General features: G+C 43.8%; 4 protein-coding genes across 4 annotated transcripts in view; 2 read left to right on the forward strand and 2 right to left on the reverse strand.

Moving 5' to 3' along the window:
- The first annotated feature begins 1,650 nt into the window (after positions 1-1,650).
- Cluap1 (clusterin associated protein 1) lies at positions 1,651-3,358 on the forward strand. Its single transcript, XM_064699806.1, has 3 exons — positions 1,651-1,672; positions 1,726-3,066; positions 3,135-3,358. The coding sequence occupies exons 1-3, from the start codon at positions 1,651-1,653 to the stop codon at positions 3,242-3,244; spliced, it is 1,473 nt and encodes a 490-aa protein (XP_064555876.1). The 3' UTR covers positions 3,245-3,358.
- The window catches only part of LOC135440732 (uncharacterized), a 30,275-nt gene continuing 17,135 nt past the window's right edge, over positions 3,306-16,445 (reverse strand). Inside the window, exons 4-6 of the mRNA XM_064700064.1 lie at positions 4,296-4,413; positions 4,100-4,234; positions 3,306-4,018 (exon numbers count right to left, since the gene is read on the reverse strand). Of these exons, the coding sequence (XP_064556134.1) occupies positions 3,536-4,018; positions 4,100-4,234; positions 4,296-4,413 (736 nt within the window). The 3' untranslated portion in view covers positions 3,306-3,535. The remainder of the gene's footprint in view (positions 4,019-4,099; positions 4,235-4,295; positions 4,414-16,445) is intronic.
- LOC135440731 (protein phosphatase 1H) lies at positions 4,655-8,204 on the forward strand. The gene is made up of 3 exons (XM_064700063.1): positions 4,655-5,641; positions 6,037-7,580; positions 7,644-8,204. The coding sequence occupies exons 1-3, from the start codon at positions 5,325-5,327 to the stop codon at positions 7,727-7,729; spliced, it is 1,947 nt and encodes a 648-aa protein (XP_064556133.1). The 5' UTR covers positions 4,655-5,324; the 3' UTR covers positions 7,730-8,204.
- S6kII (Ribosomal protein S6 kinase II) lies at positions 8,734-15,726 on the reverse strand. Its single transcript, XM_064700062.1, has 2 exons — positions 13,367-15,726; positions 8,734-12,178 (listed from the first exon to the last, which is right to left on the reverse strand). The coding sequence occupies exons 1-2, from the start codon at positions 15,444-15,446 to the stop codon at positions 11,577-11,579; spliced, it is 2,682 nt and encodes an 893-aa protein (XP_064556132.1). The 5' UTR covers positions 15,447-15,726; the 3' UTR covers positions 8,734-11,576.

The raw sequence follows: 16,445 nt of genomic DNA on the forward strand, positions 1-16,445 counted from the left end.
CTCAATGTAATTCTAGATAAAAACGTTGCATATATACTTTACCATATTTGAATAGAATTGAGAATCGCCACAGATTGTTTTAAAAAACTAACACAGACTCAAGCCAAAACCTGAGCTCATGGATGTGGAACACCAGGTTTACGAACAGAGCCTAATGCATTTGTCCAAACCTTGAACCAAAGCAACAACAAATTTGTATTTATTTTATACATTTCTTTTTGCATGCAAACACGGCCTATACCCTTCAATCACTAGGGACCCTGGACCTGTGTCTGTGTCTGTGACGGTGATTGTGACTGGATTCGTGTTTTGCGTGCTGTTAACAAGTTTAATTAATTCCTTGGTCAACAAGTCCTTCACTTCGCATAGCTCCCACAAATTGTGTTTACATGTCTCGATGTTTTCTGCGCACACTTAGAAATAATAAAAATAAACAAACAAAAGTACGAATTAATTATTTTCAGCAAAAAGTGCGGCCGAGAGAGAGCGAAAAAGAAAAAAGAAAAAAGGCACACACTTCTTTAAATGTATAAATGAGAATGTACTAGCACAATTAATTGGCCTACCCAAATATAAACATTTAATCTATATGTATAATACTGTTTGTTGATATAAAACTAACCGAGTGACTGACTAATGGACTGACTGACTGATCGGCTGGTTGATTCATTAAGGGACACTGATTAATTGACTTAAGAAATGATTGACTGGCTGATTGATTGACTAGAGGACTGATTGACTGACTGGTTAATTGATTGACTAAAAGACTGACTTACGAACTCAATGGTCGATTGACTAAACGACTGATTGACTGGCTCACTTTGACATTGATTGACTAAGGGACTGATCGACTGACTGCCTGTTTGATTGACCTAAAGAAGGATAACCCAACTGGGTGATTGATTGACTAAGGAATGATTGACTGACCGAAGCTCGATTGACTAAAGCACTGCTGATTCACAAATTGATTGACTTAAAGAGTGATTGACTAGCTAGCTGATTGATTGACTTAAGGAATAACTGACTATTTGATTGATTTAAGAAGTCAATGACTAACTGGTTTCAAATATAATACTTTAAAGGGAGTTGGATCCATTCGTTAACCGAACCACCGACTTTTTTAAAACTGCGGCCCTGGTCTTACACTTGTCGAAAAATAAAACCCTCTTTCCCCTGAAAAAATGAGGATTCAACTTGGATTACGTATATTACGCGAATCATTAATTTAATGAATATGTGTTTCAGTATAAAAAATGCACGGAAAACTAAAATTATATTATTTTGTTTTCCGATCGACTTTAAATTCATATATCCTTGCTCCAGGATACCATTCGGTATTCAAAGCGAACATAGAAATATTTCATAAACATTCATAATTGAATATGAGCTCAAATGTTGATAACATTATTGTGGATGGCGTGCAGGTGTGCTAATTGCTGACCAGGCGGTTACCAGCCCGGGGCGTGGATGGGTGGGGTCAGAGTCGGCCGTATGGTTGCCAGGCAACGACCCGGCCAGGTAGTTGGCGTAAACAAAAGCGAAGCCAACAGGAGAACCACAACAAATAAGCTTGAAAAAATGTGCATAATTTGGCAGGAGGCGTCGCGTACGCAGCTGAAATTGTGTGTTCACAGGCAAAGAGCAAGCAGGATGTCCTTCAAGGATGTGCGAGGTGAGTGGTCTCTGGTGTGGTTACCGTGTATTCACCTCTGCCCGGGCTTTCAGATCTGGGCGAGCATCTCAAATTGCTGGGTTTTCCCCGAGTCTTTCCGCTGCAGGCGCTTGCCACGCAGCACGGCAGCCTGGCAAGCTTTCACATTGTCGCCGAGCTGCTGCAGTGGCTGGCCGGACTGCTGGAACCGGGTGCTGTGCTCGCCGGCGGCGTGGAATCGGAGGAGCAGCGCGTGATGCTCATACGCTCTGCTACCGAGTTTTTTCTGACCAAATCGGCCATACGGCTGAATCCACGCAAACTGTACGCGGCGGCTGCCGTCAGTGCCACGGAACTGCAGAAGATCACGCGCCTGCTGATTGCGCCCACGCAAGCGGAGGAGGGCGAGGATCGGGAGGAGGAGCGCGAGCGCGAGCAATATCGCAGTCTCAATCAGGTGGATATTGGCGACAAAATGGATGAGCTGCGTCGCGCTCGTGAGCTATCCTCGGACCTAACACAACGTGGCGCTGCCCTCTTCGATCTACTGTCCAAGGAGCTGGTTAACAAGGAGGCGCGCCTCGCCCAGGCGCAACGTCCCATGGAGTTACTCGGCGTGGAGCGCACCATGAAAAACGCCATACAGGCCAACCAGCTAAAGTTGCAGTCCAGTCGCGCCCAGCTGGAGAACGCCCGCGTCGAGCTGAACGCACTCAAATCCAAATTGCAGCGCAAGCGCGCGGAACTGGAGCGCACCAAGCAGCGGCTGGATGCGCTTCAGAAGATTCGGCCCGCCCACATGGCCGAGTTTGAGGAGTGCGAAAAGGAGCTGCAGCAACTGTTCCAGCGCTACTTTCTGCGACTACATGTGCGCGATGCGTTGCGAACTCAGATGGAGATGCGCACCAAGCGCCGTGCCACGCCCATCTCATCACCATTGCTGCAGAAGCCTTCTGAGAATTCGATGCCATTTATACCAGAAGGCCTGATCGAGGACGATGACGACGACGACGACGATGATGATGAGGATGAAGGGATCGGCAACGGCTTGGCGCGCGAAAGCTCCTTTGGCCTAGACTCGGAAATACCGGATATACGCGACGAGGATCTGATGCTGCAGCGCAGCAGAGCAGCTAAGGCCGGCTCAGCGGCGCCGAGCAAGCGTCCTGGCACGGCCACCTCACGCATACGTCCCACAACCGGACGCAGTCGTCGAGAGACTGCTGCGGCGGCTGCGGCCTCCTCAAGCGGTGCACCAGCCACACGCAACGGACGCAATGGTCCAGGCAGCAGCATGCTGAACCGCCGCGACGACGACGACAGCAGCTTTGGCAGCTCCGACAGCGAACTGGACGTGGGTGACATTATGGGCATGAGCGGGCTTAGCGGCGCCGCTGGCACTGGCGACGATGAATGTGAGTATAAGCCCGAAGGGCAAGTGCATAAAACTAGACTTAATCCTCTCTGTCCCATATCTGAACAGTCGATCTCAACTCCATCGACGACATTAGCATATCGAAGCTAACGGGTGAGCTGCCGATGCGACCCAAAACGGCCAGCAAGCCGGAACACCACAGCGACGAGGACTTCTAGATCCAGATCCAGATCCAACCAGATGACGAACTGATGCACTGATGTACCAATGCTGACCGAATTTTTTATGTTTATACGAGCATACTTTATTCGTTTATTATGCAAACACATGCCTACAACTAGATGTATTTAATTATGTATGCAAAAAATGTGCATATAAAAAAAATAATAATATTAATAATGAGAGAAACGGGCTCTTGGACAGCCGCTGGATGGGCGGGCTGGCAGTTGCTTGGAGGAAGCTATTTACAAAAGTTGCTGAACATCAATCGGGGCCACTGGGATTGGGGCTCACATGACCACATCACGGCACACAATCTTCGCTTTGGAGGAGGCACGAGAACCGGCAGCTGCTTGTTGGCCATAGACATCGCTGTGCGCCGAAGACGCCGACGAGGAGTAGTCAATGTGGCTGCCCGCCTGAGACTGCTCCTGGCGTGCCAGGAAACTGTCCGCTATCGCGCGATCCAGGCCCGTATACTGAAAATTGGGTGCACCATCTAGAACATCCGCCTCGGACTTGCGTCGCTGGCGTCGATTCGCATCCGATTTGCCGGCACGACGACGCCGACGCTGGCCATTCAACTCCGCCGACTTGGTGCTCTTGTGTGTCCGATAGGTACCCGTGAGGCTGGCGGGATGCGCATAAAGTACTGAACCCGGCCGCATATAAGGTAACGTCATGCCGCGATACTGTGGCGGCGGCACTGGCAGAAGCATACCAGCTCCTAATCCTGGTGGTGCAGGCGGCATGCGTGTAGGCGGCGGTGGTGCCTGTAATGTGATTAAATTGGATCATGCATCTTTATACACACACATATATATGTACATATATAATTATGAATATATACTTACACCATTACCGGCAGCTGTGGCTGGTATGAGCATGATGGAACGCGATGGTGGTGTCAACTTGCGCACCGAGGGCGGTGGCAGGCTGCCCATGTGGGTGGCATACATCCACATGGCCGCCAGTTTCTCGTTGCTTACCTACACAAAACGGGGACAATGTTTCAAATTTAAAACTTAGTCTGACCTGAAGTAGTCTTACCTTTTCACTTCCGTTGAGTGACATGGCCTTTATGTATTGATCCACCTTTTGCTGATCTAATGCAATGCCTGATGCGTTCGACTTGATGATAACATCGCGCAGTTCGCTATGTTGTGATCTGCAAGTAAACCAAAAATTAACACGTTAACAATTTTTTTAAAATTCTTAAACGGCACCTGTGGCGCCATCTACATTTAAAGCCTATATAGGTGTATCGCAGTATCGTACAATAAATATCGTCATTATGACGATAGTTCGATATGCATTTATACTTGCACTGCTCATCCCTAATCCCTTACCTAGCAGCTGCTTCTTCTTCTATTGTTTTTCATACAAATTCGTCAGCAAGAGAAAATATTAAATCGGCTTAAGTAAAAGGTGAAACATACGAAACCAGTGCTCAAGGCTCATATTAATTAATTATAAACTAATCATCCTATGCGTGCGGGCACCTGCAAACATCAGTGTATCACAAAGTATTGATTTTTACAACATTAAAGACAAAACAGATAAATGGGCTGATTGTTGTTGTTGATGTTTATTTTGGTCGGTGGAGCAAAAGAAATCAAATTGATCGATAACGTGCTGGTGATTCTATACGATAGTATTCGACAGAGTTTGCGTTCAAAATATCAATAGTAAACAACAAAATATAGGAAAACTTTTTTTACCACGCAAAATAAAAGAAACAAAAGCCCAGTCGATAGTGGCCAAACACCAATCGATAATAAAGTTGCCGCAATCGATTCCGAATTAAAGCACACAAAGAAAACAGAGTGATAAACCAAATCCAGCAGCTAGCTGTGTGTTAATTCTATTTTACTTTGTATTTCGTCACATTATTAGCCGCAGTATAAAGATAAGAGCGGAATAGGGACTGAACAGAGTCGACAAATTGCAAACGACATATAAAAAAAAACCGCAAGCTCGCCACGTCAGTGGGAGTGAGCGAGAGGCAGCACCCAAGTGCAGCAGCAGTGAGTGCGACCGACCACCGGAGGCTTTTGCGGAAACTTCTCACTCCCAACCATGTTTAATAACTTTAAAAATCGCTTCATATCGGCCATTGCGCCCGATCTGCCACCACTGCCGAGCAGCGACCGGGAGCATCAGCGAAGCGCACTGCGTTTGGGCTCTGGGCAGCAAATGCCAGACAAGTTTCCCTATGCAAGGCCTCCATTTCTACAGCTGCTCACTGCCGATGAGCTGCGCGCCTCTGCCGATCACAACGTTCGGCCGATAATCGTACCGCGCGACATAAATCTGCTACCCTGGGGCACTGGGTACGCCGAGTGCGTCAACTCTGGCAAGTCCGAGTGGAACGAGGATCAGGCTGCCTTCTCTCGGTAAGTTACAGCACTGTTCGCCAGTGTTGCCAAAAATATTGCGAAGCCGAATGCCCAAAATTGCCATGAAAAAGTAAAACGGAAAAATGTCTACCAGAATTTAAAAAAAATTAATATAAGATAATTATCACAAAAATATTTCAATTTAACTAGAAATGTCAAAATATAAGATAAGGCAAATAATTAGTTTAAAGAAAGCTGATAAAAATGTTGGTATACATTTAAAATTTAAAAATAAAGCTTATGCCTCCACATTTTTCGGCAATAAAAAGCCTTATAAAAAAAGTAATTAATTTAAAAGTAAAAATCAAAAGCGTCTATGAATAAGTCATCCGGCTTAAATTGTAATTATACTAGCAGCGAAAATGCTAACCATTCTATCATGTTCCTTGCAGACAAGTCCTTTCGGATCCGGAACACAATCATCCTGATCTGCCCTACACGTATTTTGGCATTTTCGATGGCCATGCCGGGTACGGAGCCGCATTGGCCGCCTCGCATCAATTCCATCACATACTGCACGAGAAACTGGTGGACTGCATCGAGCTGTTGCTGCCACGCGATGCGGACAGCGAGAACGGCAAACTGCAGTTGAATGCGACATTCCCTCACCCAATTTACTTTCAGCGGCGCGTGAGCAAGGACGAGCTAATTATTGGTGCCCTGGAGAGCGCCTTCTTTCACATGGATTCGCTAATAGCGCAGGACAGAGATCGGTACCGCGATGCGGGCGGCTGCACTGCCTGCGTTTCGCTCTTCATCGATGGCAAAATGTATGTAGCCAATGCGGGCGATAGTCGCGCTGTGCTTTGTCAGCGACGAGCGGGACCGGGAACGAGTGCTGGAGTGACACCATCAACAACAACAGAGCCCAATAAGATTGAGCCCGATCCAGTGGATGCTGCGCACAGCTATCCCACGGCCTATTCGGCTGACCATACGCCGGAAACGGAACGGGAACGATTGCTAAACGTGGCCCGCTTGAAGCCGCACCTGATGGGTAAGTATTATGTGGCCATGGAGTATGCGAAGCGGCCACATATTAAGGACATGGGCCAGCGCATATTGTGTCGCCAGGGCACCATGAAGGGCTGGACATATAAGACGCTGACGCGTGACGATCTGCGCATGCCCGTTGTCAATGGCGAGGGCAAGCGCAGCCGCTTGCTGGGCACGCTGGGCGTGACCCGTGGATTTGGTGATCACGATCTACTGGCCATAAATACGGGCATACAGATCAAACCATTCCTAACGCCGCATCCCGATGTGCGACAGCGTGATCTCAGTCAGGTTGTCAGCATTCTCGATGAACACAACGAGGATGGTGATTATGGCATACTCGTAATGGCCACCGATGGCCTCTGGGATGTGTCCGAAAATGATGCCGTCGCGCGCACCGTCTTCCAAACGTTGTCGCGATACCCCAAGGAGAAGCATCGCTACACAATGGTCGCCCAGGAACTAGTAGCGCGCGCACGAGGCAAAATCAACGATTCTGGCCATTGGCGTTTGGCGGATAGCAAAGCGGCGGCTACAGTTGATGATATCTCAGTGATTGTGATACCAGTGCATCAATATTACAAAGAGCATATCGAATGGACGCACAATTACACGCGCGAGCTGGAACAGCGGCGGCGCAAAGCAGCCGAGGCCAATATGGCACAGGAGGCGGTGAATGTGCTCAATGGGATCATTGCTGAAGAGGCGCATGTTGTCGAAGAGCAACCACACCCGCAACAGCAGCAGCAAGTGGTTGTGCAGGTGGAGCAGGTGCCAGCGCTGCTACGGCAGGAGCAAGAGGAGCAGGAGCAGCGGGCGCATCTTGAGCCGGAGGAAACACTCGTTGTAGAACTAAGCGATGAGACGCCAGTGCAGGCACATCTCGAAACAATCAGCCAGACGATGCAGAAAGTGGAACTGGATGCGAGTGCGCCTGAAGGTATTTACATGACAAACAGCTCTCAATTTCTCAGCTGAAGCTCTTTCTCAATCTGAATTACAGAAACACCAGAGAACACAACAGCAACAACAACGACGACGTCAAATAAGCAGCGCAACAATCGCAAGGGCAAAGGCAACAGGCAGTAGAGAGTGCAACAGAGAAACAGGACGTGTTCTTACTAAATGCTATATAGAACACATACAAATAATAAATAATTATTAACATACACATATATTATTTTTATAAAATTAAAAGTTTCTCCCACACATATACATAGCAAACGTATGTATACAAAGGAGGATTAATTTCTGTCAAAGAACATGCATTGTACAATAATTTAGTGACTGAATTAATTTCTTGCTTTCTGTTTTTTTTTCATTTCACTATTTAATGTCCAACTAATTTATATATCTCAAATTATGTGTAACTGCTTACTTATGTATTCTAATTAATTGTCTAACCAAGAGGCGCAGATATAAGGTAAAATTGAACAGAACAAAAGAATGTGCATAAAGCCACAAAATAAAATAAACAATTGAAACTAAACTAAAAACAAAAAAAAAAAAAACTAAACAAAAATCAAATCAATGATTCCAAAACAAAAATTAATTAGTATTTTAAGCTGAGTAATAAAGTCAACAATTGTTACACCGAGAAAAACCCAAACCAAATTAGAAAACGCTCATTTGGAATTGCATCATGATATGAAAGGTATAAGTCGTATGACACATAGAAAGTCAAATGTCCGTCCCGCCCGATAGAGGCCTGATAAGGAGTCCTAACTTGGCTTAGTTCTTATCAATTGCGCCATTAGCACACCTGAATGCGACACGGTGATAAGAAGCTCGTAGTAAGTCGTAGTTGTCTTTTGGTTTGTTGATAAATGGGCTTTCGCTTGCACATACATTTGTTTTCTTTATTTTTTCGTTCAAATTTTATTCAATTAATTTTACAAGAATTTAGAATCAGTTAATTACAATTAAAGTGTTTATTTTGGATTTGCGATTTTCGTTTGGAAGCTGTAAAAATCTACTAAGAAAATATATATGTATGTATAGCATCCATGTATGTATGTATTATGTGGGTGTGTGTTTGATCTGTGTGAAATGAAGTTAAGACTTCAACTGTGTATTTTTGTTGAGTGTGTGTGTGTGTGTATGTGTGTGTGTGTGGTGTGCACAGCATTTTATAACAAACCATTTCGTTTATTTTCAGCATCAGCTAACTAACATATACAATCGTATGTATGAATATCAGCTAACATACATACATATGTATATGTATGTATATGCATGTAATACATAGGTTGACAGCACCCGAAGGCTCAAAACTGTCATAAAATTTGCAAAGTTTTTAACTAACATTTATTATTGTTGCTTGTGGTTAGCAAACGTTCAGTTGCACAGCGCGAAATTGTTACACACAACACGCACCCTATCAGATGATCTTTATAAGTATTCCAAGAAAAAAAATACATTCAAAAGAAAAACAAATGCACATACACATATATAACACTAAGCACATTATGTACTTTATACATAAGTATATTCCCCCACTTATAAGCAGTGTTGCCAATTCAGCCATTTTCAGAACTCGTCAGCCGGAAACAGTTACAGTTGAGATTTTAAACTGATCTAGTTATTTTTTGGCAATTGCCCATTTGTTCGCAGAAAGCAAATTCAGCTATTATTAGCTTTTCTCATATGTATGTATGTATGTATTTCGATTCAGCTACTATTTTTGGGCGGCAATTGGCAGCACTGGTTATAGGATCTATTAAGCTACAGATAAAAGTGATACACACACAACGCTTAAGGAATTAGCTCATTGCATAATTAAAATGTTGCATTAAAATGTTGTTCGATTAATTGATTTAATTTAGTTACTTTTTGTTTTTAGCCTGCAATACGAGTTAACGACGGGAATGTCTCATATATATTAATATGTATATGTATATAATATATATAGTATATGAATGTAGTCTTATGTATACATAGGTTGTCTGGCGAGCCAATGCTTATGGGGGCTTTAGTTGGAATCAGGCTGACTTTTGCAATCGTGACTTGACTGGCTGCTTTTAGTACTACATATACCACATATACCAAACAATCTGTGTAATTGATTATATTATTATTATTAACCTTTTTGTTTGTTGTATTTCTTAATAATTTTCGTTAGTTATTTATAAGCGAAAAAGTTGCATTTTAAAATCACATTTTCTTTCACAATTGTTCTGGCATCGTAACTATGGAGATTCAAACCAAGTTCCAGCTTTAAAAAGATGTTTAAATTGTGCGCTTTAGGCTTAATAAAATTGTACTTTAGTTATATTATTCACCTAATGACTTCGATTTTCCATAGGCAAAAACACTGCGATTACATATTATATCTTTGATCATATACTATATATATAAAGCATTCGGCATTCTTCAGTTTTTGCGCACACATAACCATAAAATGCTTGTTAACATGTTGCGGATCGCTTTCCAAAAATTCAACAATTTGCATAAAACATAATCAAAATGCGTCACATAGAAGAAGTGGGCGGGTGGGAGTGGCTGCGGGTGCAAACATGGGGTTATGCTAGCTTTTTTTGAGGCAACAACAAAATACTCTTCGACTCATCCGTAGCATATTCAAATCGATGGAAGTGCCAATTATCGAATGCCTGGTTCTACATATATATTTGAAACTTTCTATTTTTTTCCATTCGTTTTACTTTATGTTTGCTTTTTGGTATAAATACGAGTAGCAATGCGTTATCACACATTTGTATATATATGTATATAGCTATAGATATTTACAGATGGTTAATGGTAAAAATCGTAAATGCAATTTGTTACCAAGTGCAACATCAATATATATATATATGTATATATATATAAGAATATGTTAACATATCGTGAATATATATATGCATATAGGTAAATTCATGCAAATTGACATATAGATAGTTGATAGATATAGCACAGGCTTGGCTTGGCAGGGTGTAAAAATACTGAACAACACATTGAACTGAATTCAAACAAAAGATTTGACATTTTGCATAGATTTAAAAGGTATTGTTTATAAACTTCTCATTTGGTTAGTTTGGTATGCTTTTCTTTTTTTTTTCGTTTCTTTTAATTTGTAATTTTAATTATTTTTAATTAATTTAACAACAATAACGTGATGTGAAAAATTTAGCTAAGATAATTAAAATAGTCACGTTCTTTGCTCGCTTTTACTTTTTGTTTCATATATGTATATATAGTGTATATATATATATATATATATATATATATATATGTATATGTAAGTATTATATCATTTTTTAAATTTTTAGCACGATTTTTTGGCCAACATTTGAAATTAATTTAAGATTGATTTAGTTTTGAGTGCTGCCTCCGTTGGGGCCCGGCTGGAAAACCAGCTGAAACTCGGCAACTGGGTTTAAGGGCTTGACGAAGAACGCATACACTTGCATAGGCATTATATAATATATACATGTATATATCTTGTATATATGTAAAGCATATGCTTAAAAGCTGCTGCTTGCACCTGGGCATGGGTACAGTTACACCTGCATACACACATGCAGTGTGAACAGACACATACATATATCGTTCATATCATCGCATCTGGCATGGATTTTTATAAAATAAATAACTAACACTTCAAATACTCGTCCAAATACTAGAAAGTAGCCGCGCTGCATGGAAGAAACGCGATCGAGTGAAAAAGAAGGAGAGGGGGAGAGTGAGAGCGCGTTGTATTGCCTCCACGTCCATATCCATATCCTCAGACCAGGCGCAGTTTGGCGCTGGGGCAGCGCTGCCGTTTTAAACGGCATTTGTTGTTTTTCTCCTGCCGCTGGTATGGATTTAGGGCGCCATGCCACTCCCAAAGGCGTTGCGGAAATGCACAGCAATGCATTAGAATACTATAGAGTTTATATATTAATTGAATTAGCTGCCGCTTGGCTTGGCGTCTCGGGCACAGCATTGCCCACAATTAGGAATGCAGATTGGCGCGATCCTTGGCACGCCTCTTGGCCAGCATCGACAGCTCCACGGGGCCCACGTTCGCCGCCTGCGGTATTGCAATTGCCCTAAACGTTGCATCCACAGCGCCACGTAACGCCATCGAAATGTGGTTATGCTGCTGCTGCTGTGCTCCCAAAGTCAACTGTTGGGCATTGTTGCTGCCAGCAGTCGGCTGCAGTGCGTATTCTGTGAGCTGCACAGTGCCGGAAAACTGGTCACGCACCCAACTGTGCTCCAGTATCTGCGCCACAGTTGGCCGATTCTCGGGCACAATGTGCAGCATCTGGCGCAACAGCTCCTTCACCGGCGCACTAATCAGCGACCAGCGCGGGCTGCTAAAATCAATATGTCCAGATCCAATACGCTTTAAAATTACATCCGGCGAATCGTTCGGCGTGCTGGCAAACGGTGTCCGTCCCGACAGCATGATGTAGAGGAGCACACCCAACGACCAAATGTCACAGGCCAGATCGTAGCCCTGCCGTTTTAGCACTTCCGGCGCCACAAAGTTGGCCGTGTAGCAGGGAGTCATCAGCAGGCCGTTGTCCGCGCGCAGCTGCTTGGCAAAGCCTGCAAATCGAATTTTTATTAGATAAAATGATATACATATGATCAAAGTGAATTGCTGCCAGTGGATGTGATATCTGCACAGTTTCATTTGGACAGTATTTAAATATTTATCAAAGTCGCAAGCTGGATCATATTACAGCCATATTTCAGTTTCCAACGATTATTCACATTATTGCTTCAAGTTGATTCCAGTAAAATGGTTACGAATGCGATACAAAAAGTAATTGATAAATGCAAGCTATTTGCATGCACTCGTTTCTGTATAGATTGTCGCTGCTATAAAACAGCTTTTTCATATTTGCTTAGCAAATAGGCAGAATAGGAAGAACTATAGAAAAATGGAAAATATTTGTCTCCTGTTTTTGCTGTATATATATTTTTACTGTTGATCTCCTTATCTTTTTGTCTCCATATTGAACTGGTATAACGTTTACGAATGACACAAAAAATAAATTGAAAATATTTGTCTTTTTTGTTCTTCTGTTAACTCACAAGATTTAAAAATGTATGTATCTATCTTTCATGGTGAAAAGCTTGTTCCTGTCTTTACTTATTTTTATCAACTGCAAACTGAGCGTAGCCAGTGAAACCTTTAGAAATGTAACAAAAGCACAATTGGAAAATGGTCACTCTTGCGGTTTTCACTGTCTGGACAATTATCTTGGGCAGTAAAGCGTTTACGAAAGGACACCAAGAATAATTGAATTTCCTTGTTTCAGGTTTGAAAGTTTCACCCTCTGCATCTTATTTCTTTCTAAATACAATTTTATCCATATTTTTGATCAAATCAGCGTAGTTAAAAAAATAAATAAAGAATGATTTATAGTTAGTATAAGAATATTCAAGAACGAAATTTAAGGTATGAATTCCATCTCGTACAGCGTATTTCTCTGCGTTTGTATTTCACTAGAAATATTAATAGATTTTTCAAGAAGTACAATTCAGAGAAAACTTATATGCATGCCAGACTTTTTCGAGAATGAAATATAAGAAATCAGCACGTTTAATGACTTTATTCCTTGTTTTTCTGCTCAACGAATAATTCGATTAACCTTTTGTTCCGATATTATATATATTTCCTCAACTAAATTGCTGATTGGAACCATCTAAAAAGCTTTATGTGGGAATATGGAAAAGCGAAACGTATGTCTAGATAATTGGCACCCTTTGGACAGGCGCAAAACTTACCTAAATCGCATAGTTTGAGTGTTTCGGGCGTTTGTCGCATGCTCGCATAGATCATATTCGAGGGCTTCAGATCACGATGGACGACGCCGTGCTCGTGCAGATAGGCGACGGCGGCGGCAATTGTGCGCAGCACGGCGCTAGCCTCGCTCTCGCACATTTGGCCAACGGCCAGGATGCGATCGAGCAGTTCGCCGCCCTTAAGCAGCTCCATGACCAGATACGCGGAGCTGGTGTCCTCGTACACAGAATAGAGCGTCACGATATTGGGATGATTGCCGTAGCGCAGCATAATCTCCACCTCCTCCCAGCAATCCGCCGATGCAGAGGTGGCAGCAGCTACGGCCGCCTTCTCAATGATCTTCACAGCGTAGTGCTTCTTGGAGGCGCGATGCTCGCACAGACGACACACAGAGAATGTGCCACGACCGAGCTCCTGTAGTAGATTGTATTCGGTCAGGAAATTGCCAGGCAGAACACCAGGTAAACTGCGCGGACCTTGTGTTGCCGCCACCACTGAAGTCACTGAGGAGGCGGGAAGAACAGCGTGCATTGGACTGACATTGTTGGAGCAGGTGATATTGGTGCTATTCTCCAGCAGCACGGGTGCCACAAAGCTGAAGCCGCGAAATATTTCGTGTGCGGATGCCGAAATTGGACCGCCAGGAGAATCGCGCGGCGACTTGGACGTGTACTCCACATCAAAGTAGAAAGCATCATCCCGACTGACCGCCGGTATAAACGGCGGACGCACTAGCTTGCGCTCTAGCCGCACCCAATCTATGGTGGCGAAGAAACAGTGCGCCTTGATGTCCAGGATGCCTTGTGCGCCCGCGCCTAGGCGATTCAATGGATTGCGCTTGAAGAGCGCTCTCAGCAAGGATTGAGCCTCTGGCGAGAGATTCTCGGGCATGCCCAGTTTGGAGCGCAATATCTGATTCATAGTCTCCTGGCGCGTCTGGCCGTGAAAGGGCAGATTCCCCGTCAGCATCTCGTACATAAGGACACCAAATGACCACCAGTCGGCAGCAAAATCGTGACCCTTGCGATTGACTATCTCTGGCGCCATGTACTCGACGGTGCCGCAAAAGCTGTACGTCTTGGAGCCGTCCAGCGGTTGCTTGGACAGACCAAAGTCGGTCAGGGCAATGTGCCCGTGCTCATCCAGCAGTATATTTTCCGGCTTCAGGTCGCGATAGATGATGCCCAGCGTGTGCAGATGATTTAACGCCAGCGCCAGCTCGGCCAAATAAAACTTGACATCCTCCTCGGTAAACATGACCTCCTTGGAGAGGCGAGTGAACAAATCACCGCCACGTAGAAAATCCAAAATCAAATACAATTTGCCAGGTGTTTGGAACGCATAATGGAGTCGAACGATGAACGCGTGCCCCACATCGGCGAGAATCTTTCGCTCGTTGGTGCTGCGCACACGATCCTTGACCTTCAGTGTTGCCTTCTTTAGCACCTTCATGGCGTACAATGTGCCCGCATCTTTGCCCAGAATCTTGCGCACCAGAAACACTTTGCCAAAGCTGCCCTCACCGAGCACGCGCAACAGCTCAAATTGCGAGGGATCCGCCTTGTCGTGACCCTCTTTGACCACCTCGCGCAGTTCGAATTCATCGTAGCTGGCTGCCCCGTACGATTCGGAGTCGCTCAGCTCCATTTGTTCGGGTGTTTTGCTTGGCGTTATGTGATGTTGTTCGAGTGCTGTTTGTAATTGTTGTTGTTGTTGCTGCTGTTGCTGTTGTTGTTGGCGACGCTGCGATGACGTCACGGTTGTGACAGCGCCACTCTCCTCGTCGGTGGGTGTGTGCTCCATTGGTGTCACCGCGAGACTGCTACAGCCGGAGGAGGTAATCTGCATGCGTTGACGCAGCTGCAGACCCATTGTTGTTGTTGTTGCTGCTGCTGCAGCAGTTGTTGTTGATATTGCAGTTGTTGCTGCTGCAGCACTGCTGGCATTGTCCAGCTGTGCCTGATCGGCATTGTTGTTGTTGCTGCTGCTGCTGCTGCTATTGACTTCAACTTGCTGCTGCTGTAGCTGTCTTAAATCCCTGTTGGAGTCAGCCAGTGGCATGACTGTTGCTGCCCTGTTGGCGTTTAATTGCACGTACACGTTTGTGGGCGTTTTGATGCCTTTAATTTGCTCTATTTGCTACTATTTCTATTTCTATTGCCGTTCCCGTTGCTGTTGCTTTTGCTGTTGTCGCGTCTGCGGAATGGGCGCATCAAACTGGCAAAGCGTAGGTGCGAGCTTTGCGCTGCTCGCTGCTGCTGCGTTTGCTTGTGCTTTCGTTTTTATGCTTTTCACTTTGTTTCTCTTTCTTTCTAATTTTTTGTGTTTTTTTCTTCTTTGGGTTTCAGTGCGTGCTAGTGATGTGTAGTAACATCGAAACATAGGTGCATCGAAATCTAGTTGAGCTATTTTGACCGATTGCTTTTTGCAGCACGATTGGTTTCTTCTCAGCTATCGATGTACATCGATTATTTTTTAAATAAAACCGCACTTTAAACACTTGCACTTCCGTTAAATAAAAATAGACCGAATCTAAAACGTAAAGATAAGGAACTGGCAAATAAATGAACTGGCCAAGTGGTGCATACCTAGACCTCTTAAGCGTATACATATGCATATATTTGGAGTTCATTTATTTGGTAATTTTTGCCTGATCCACAACGAAACTTAACCAACTCCAAAGCGAAAAGTTTCTGATTAAATCAACCAGAGCAAAGTCAGAAGCAAGAAGCTTAGAGTTATATATGTATATGTAGATGTTTAAAAAAAGCAATAAAATTCTGCCAAAAAGACGTTGAAGCCAATTTAGTTTAGTTTAAAATTAATAATAGTGTGTACCGATTAACAAGCGCGCTATACATTTTAAGATCAGTTTAAAATAATGAAACTTTTATTTTTGTTTATAGCAATTGCACTAAAATTGGCCACTAGCGGGACTCGCTTTGCAGCGAAATTCATCGTAGCCTCGCACATAGCTATCGATGAATTCAAATTGCCACTACGTAACTATGTTAATTAACAGCCAAAGACGCCACTAGCGGCTCATTTGTGCAACTATGC

This window comes from Drosophila montana, unplaced genomic scaffold (genome assembly GCF_035044405.1).
Source record: "Drosophila montana isolate Dmon_TW-CO22-7 unplaced genomic scaffold, ASM3504440v1 contig_1624_1, whole genome shotgun sequence".
Taxonomy (NCBI): domain Eukaryota; kingdom Metazoa; phylum Arthropoda; class Insecta; order Diptera; family Drosophilidae; genus Drosophila; species Drosophila montana.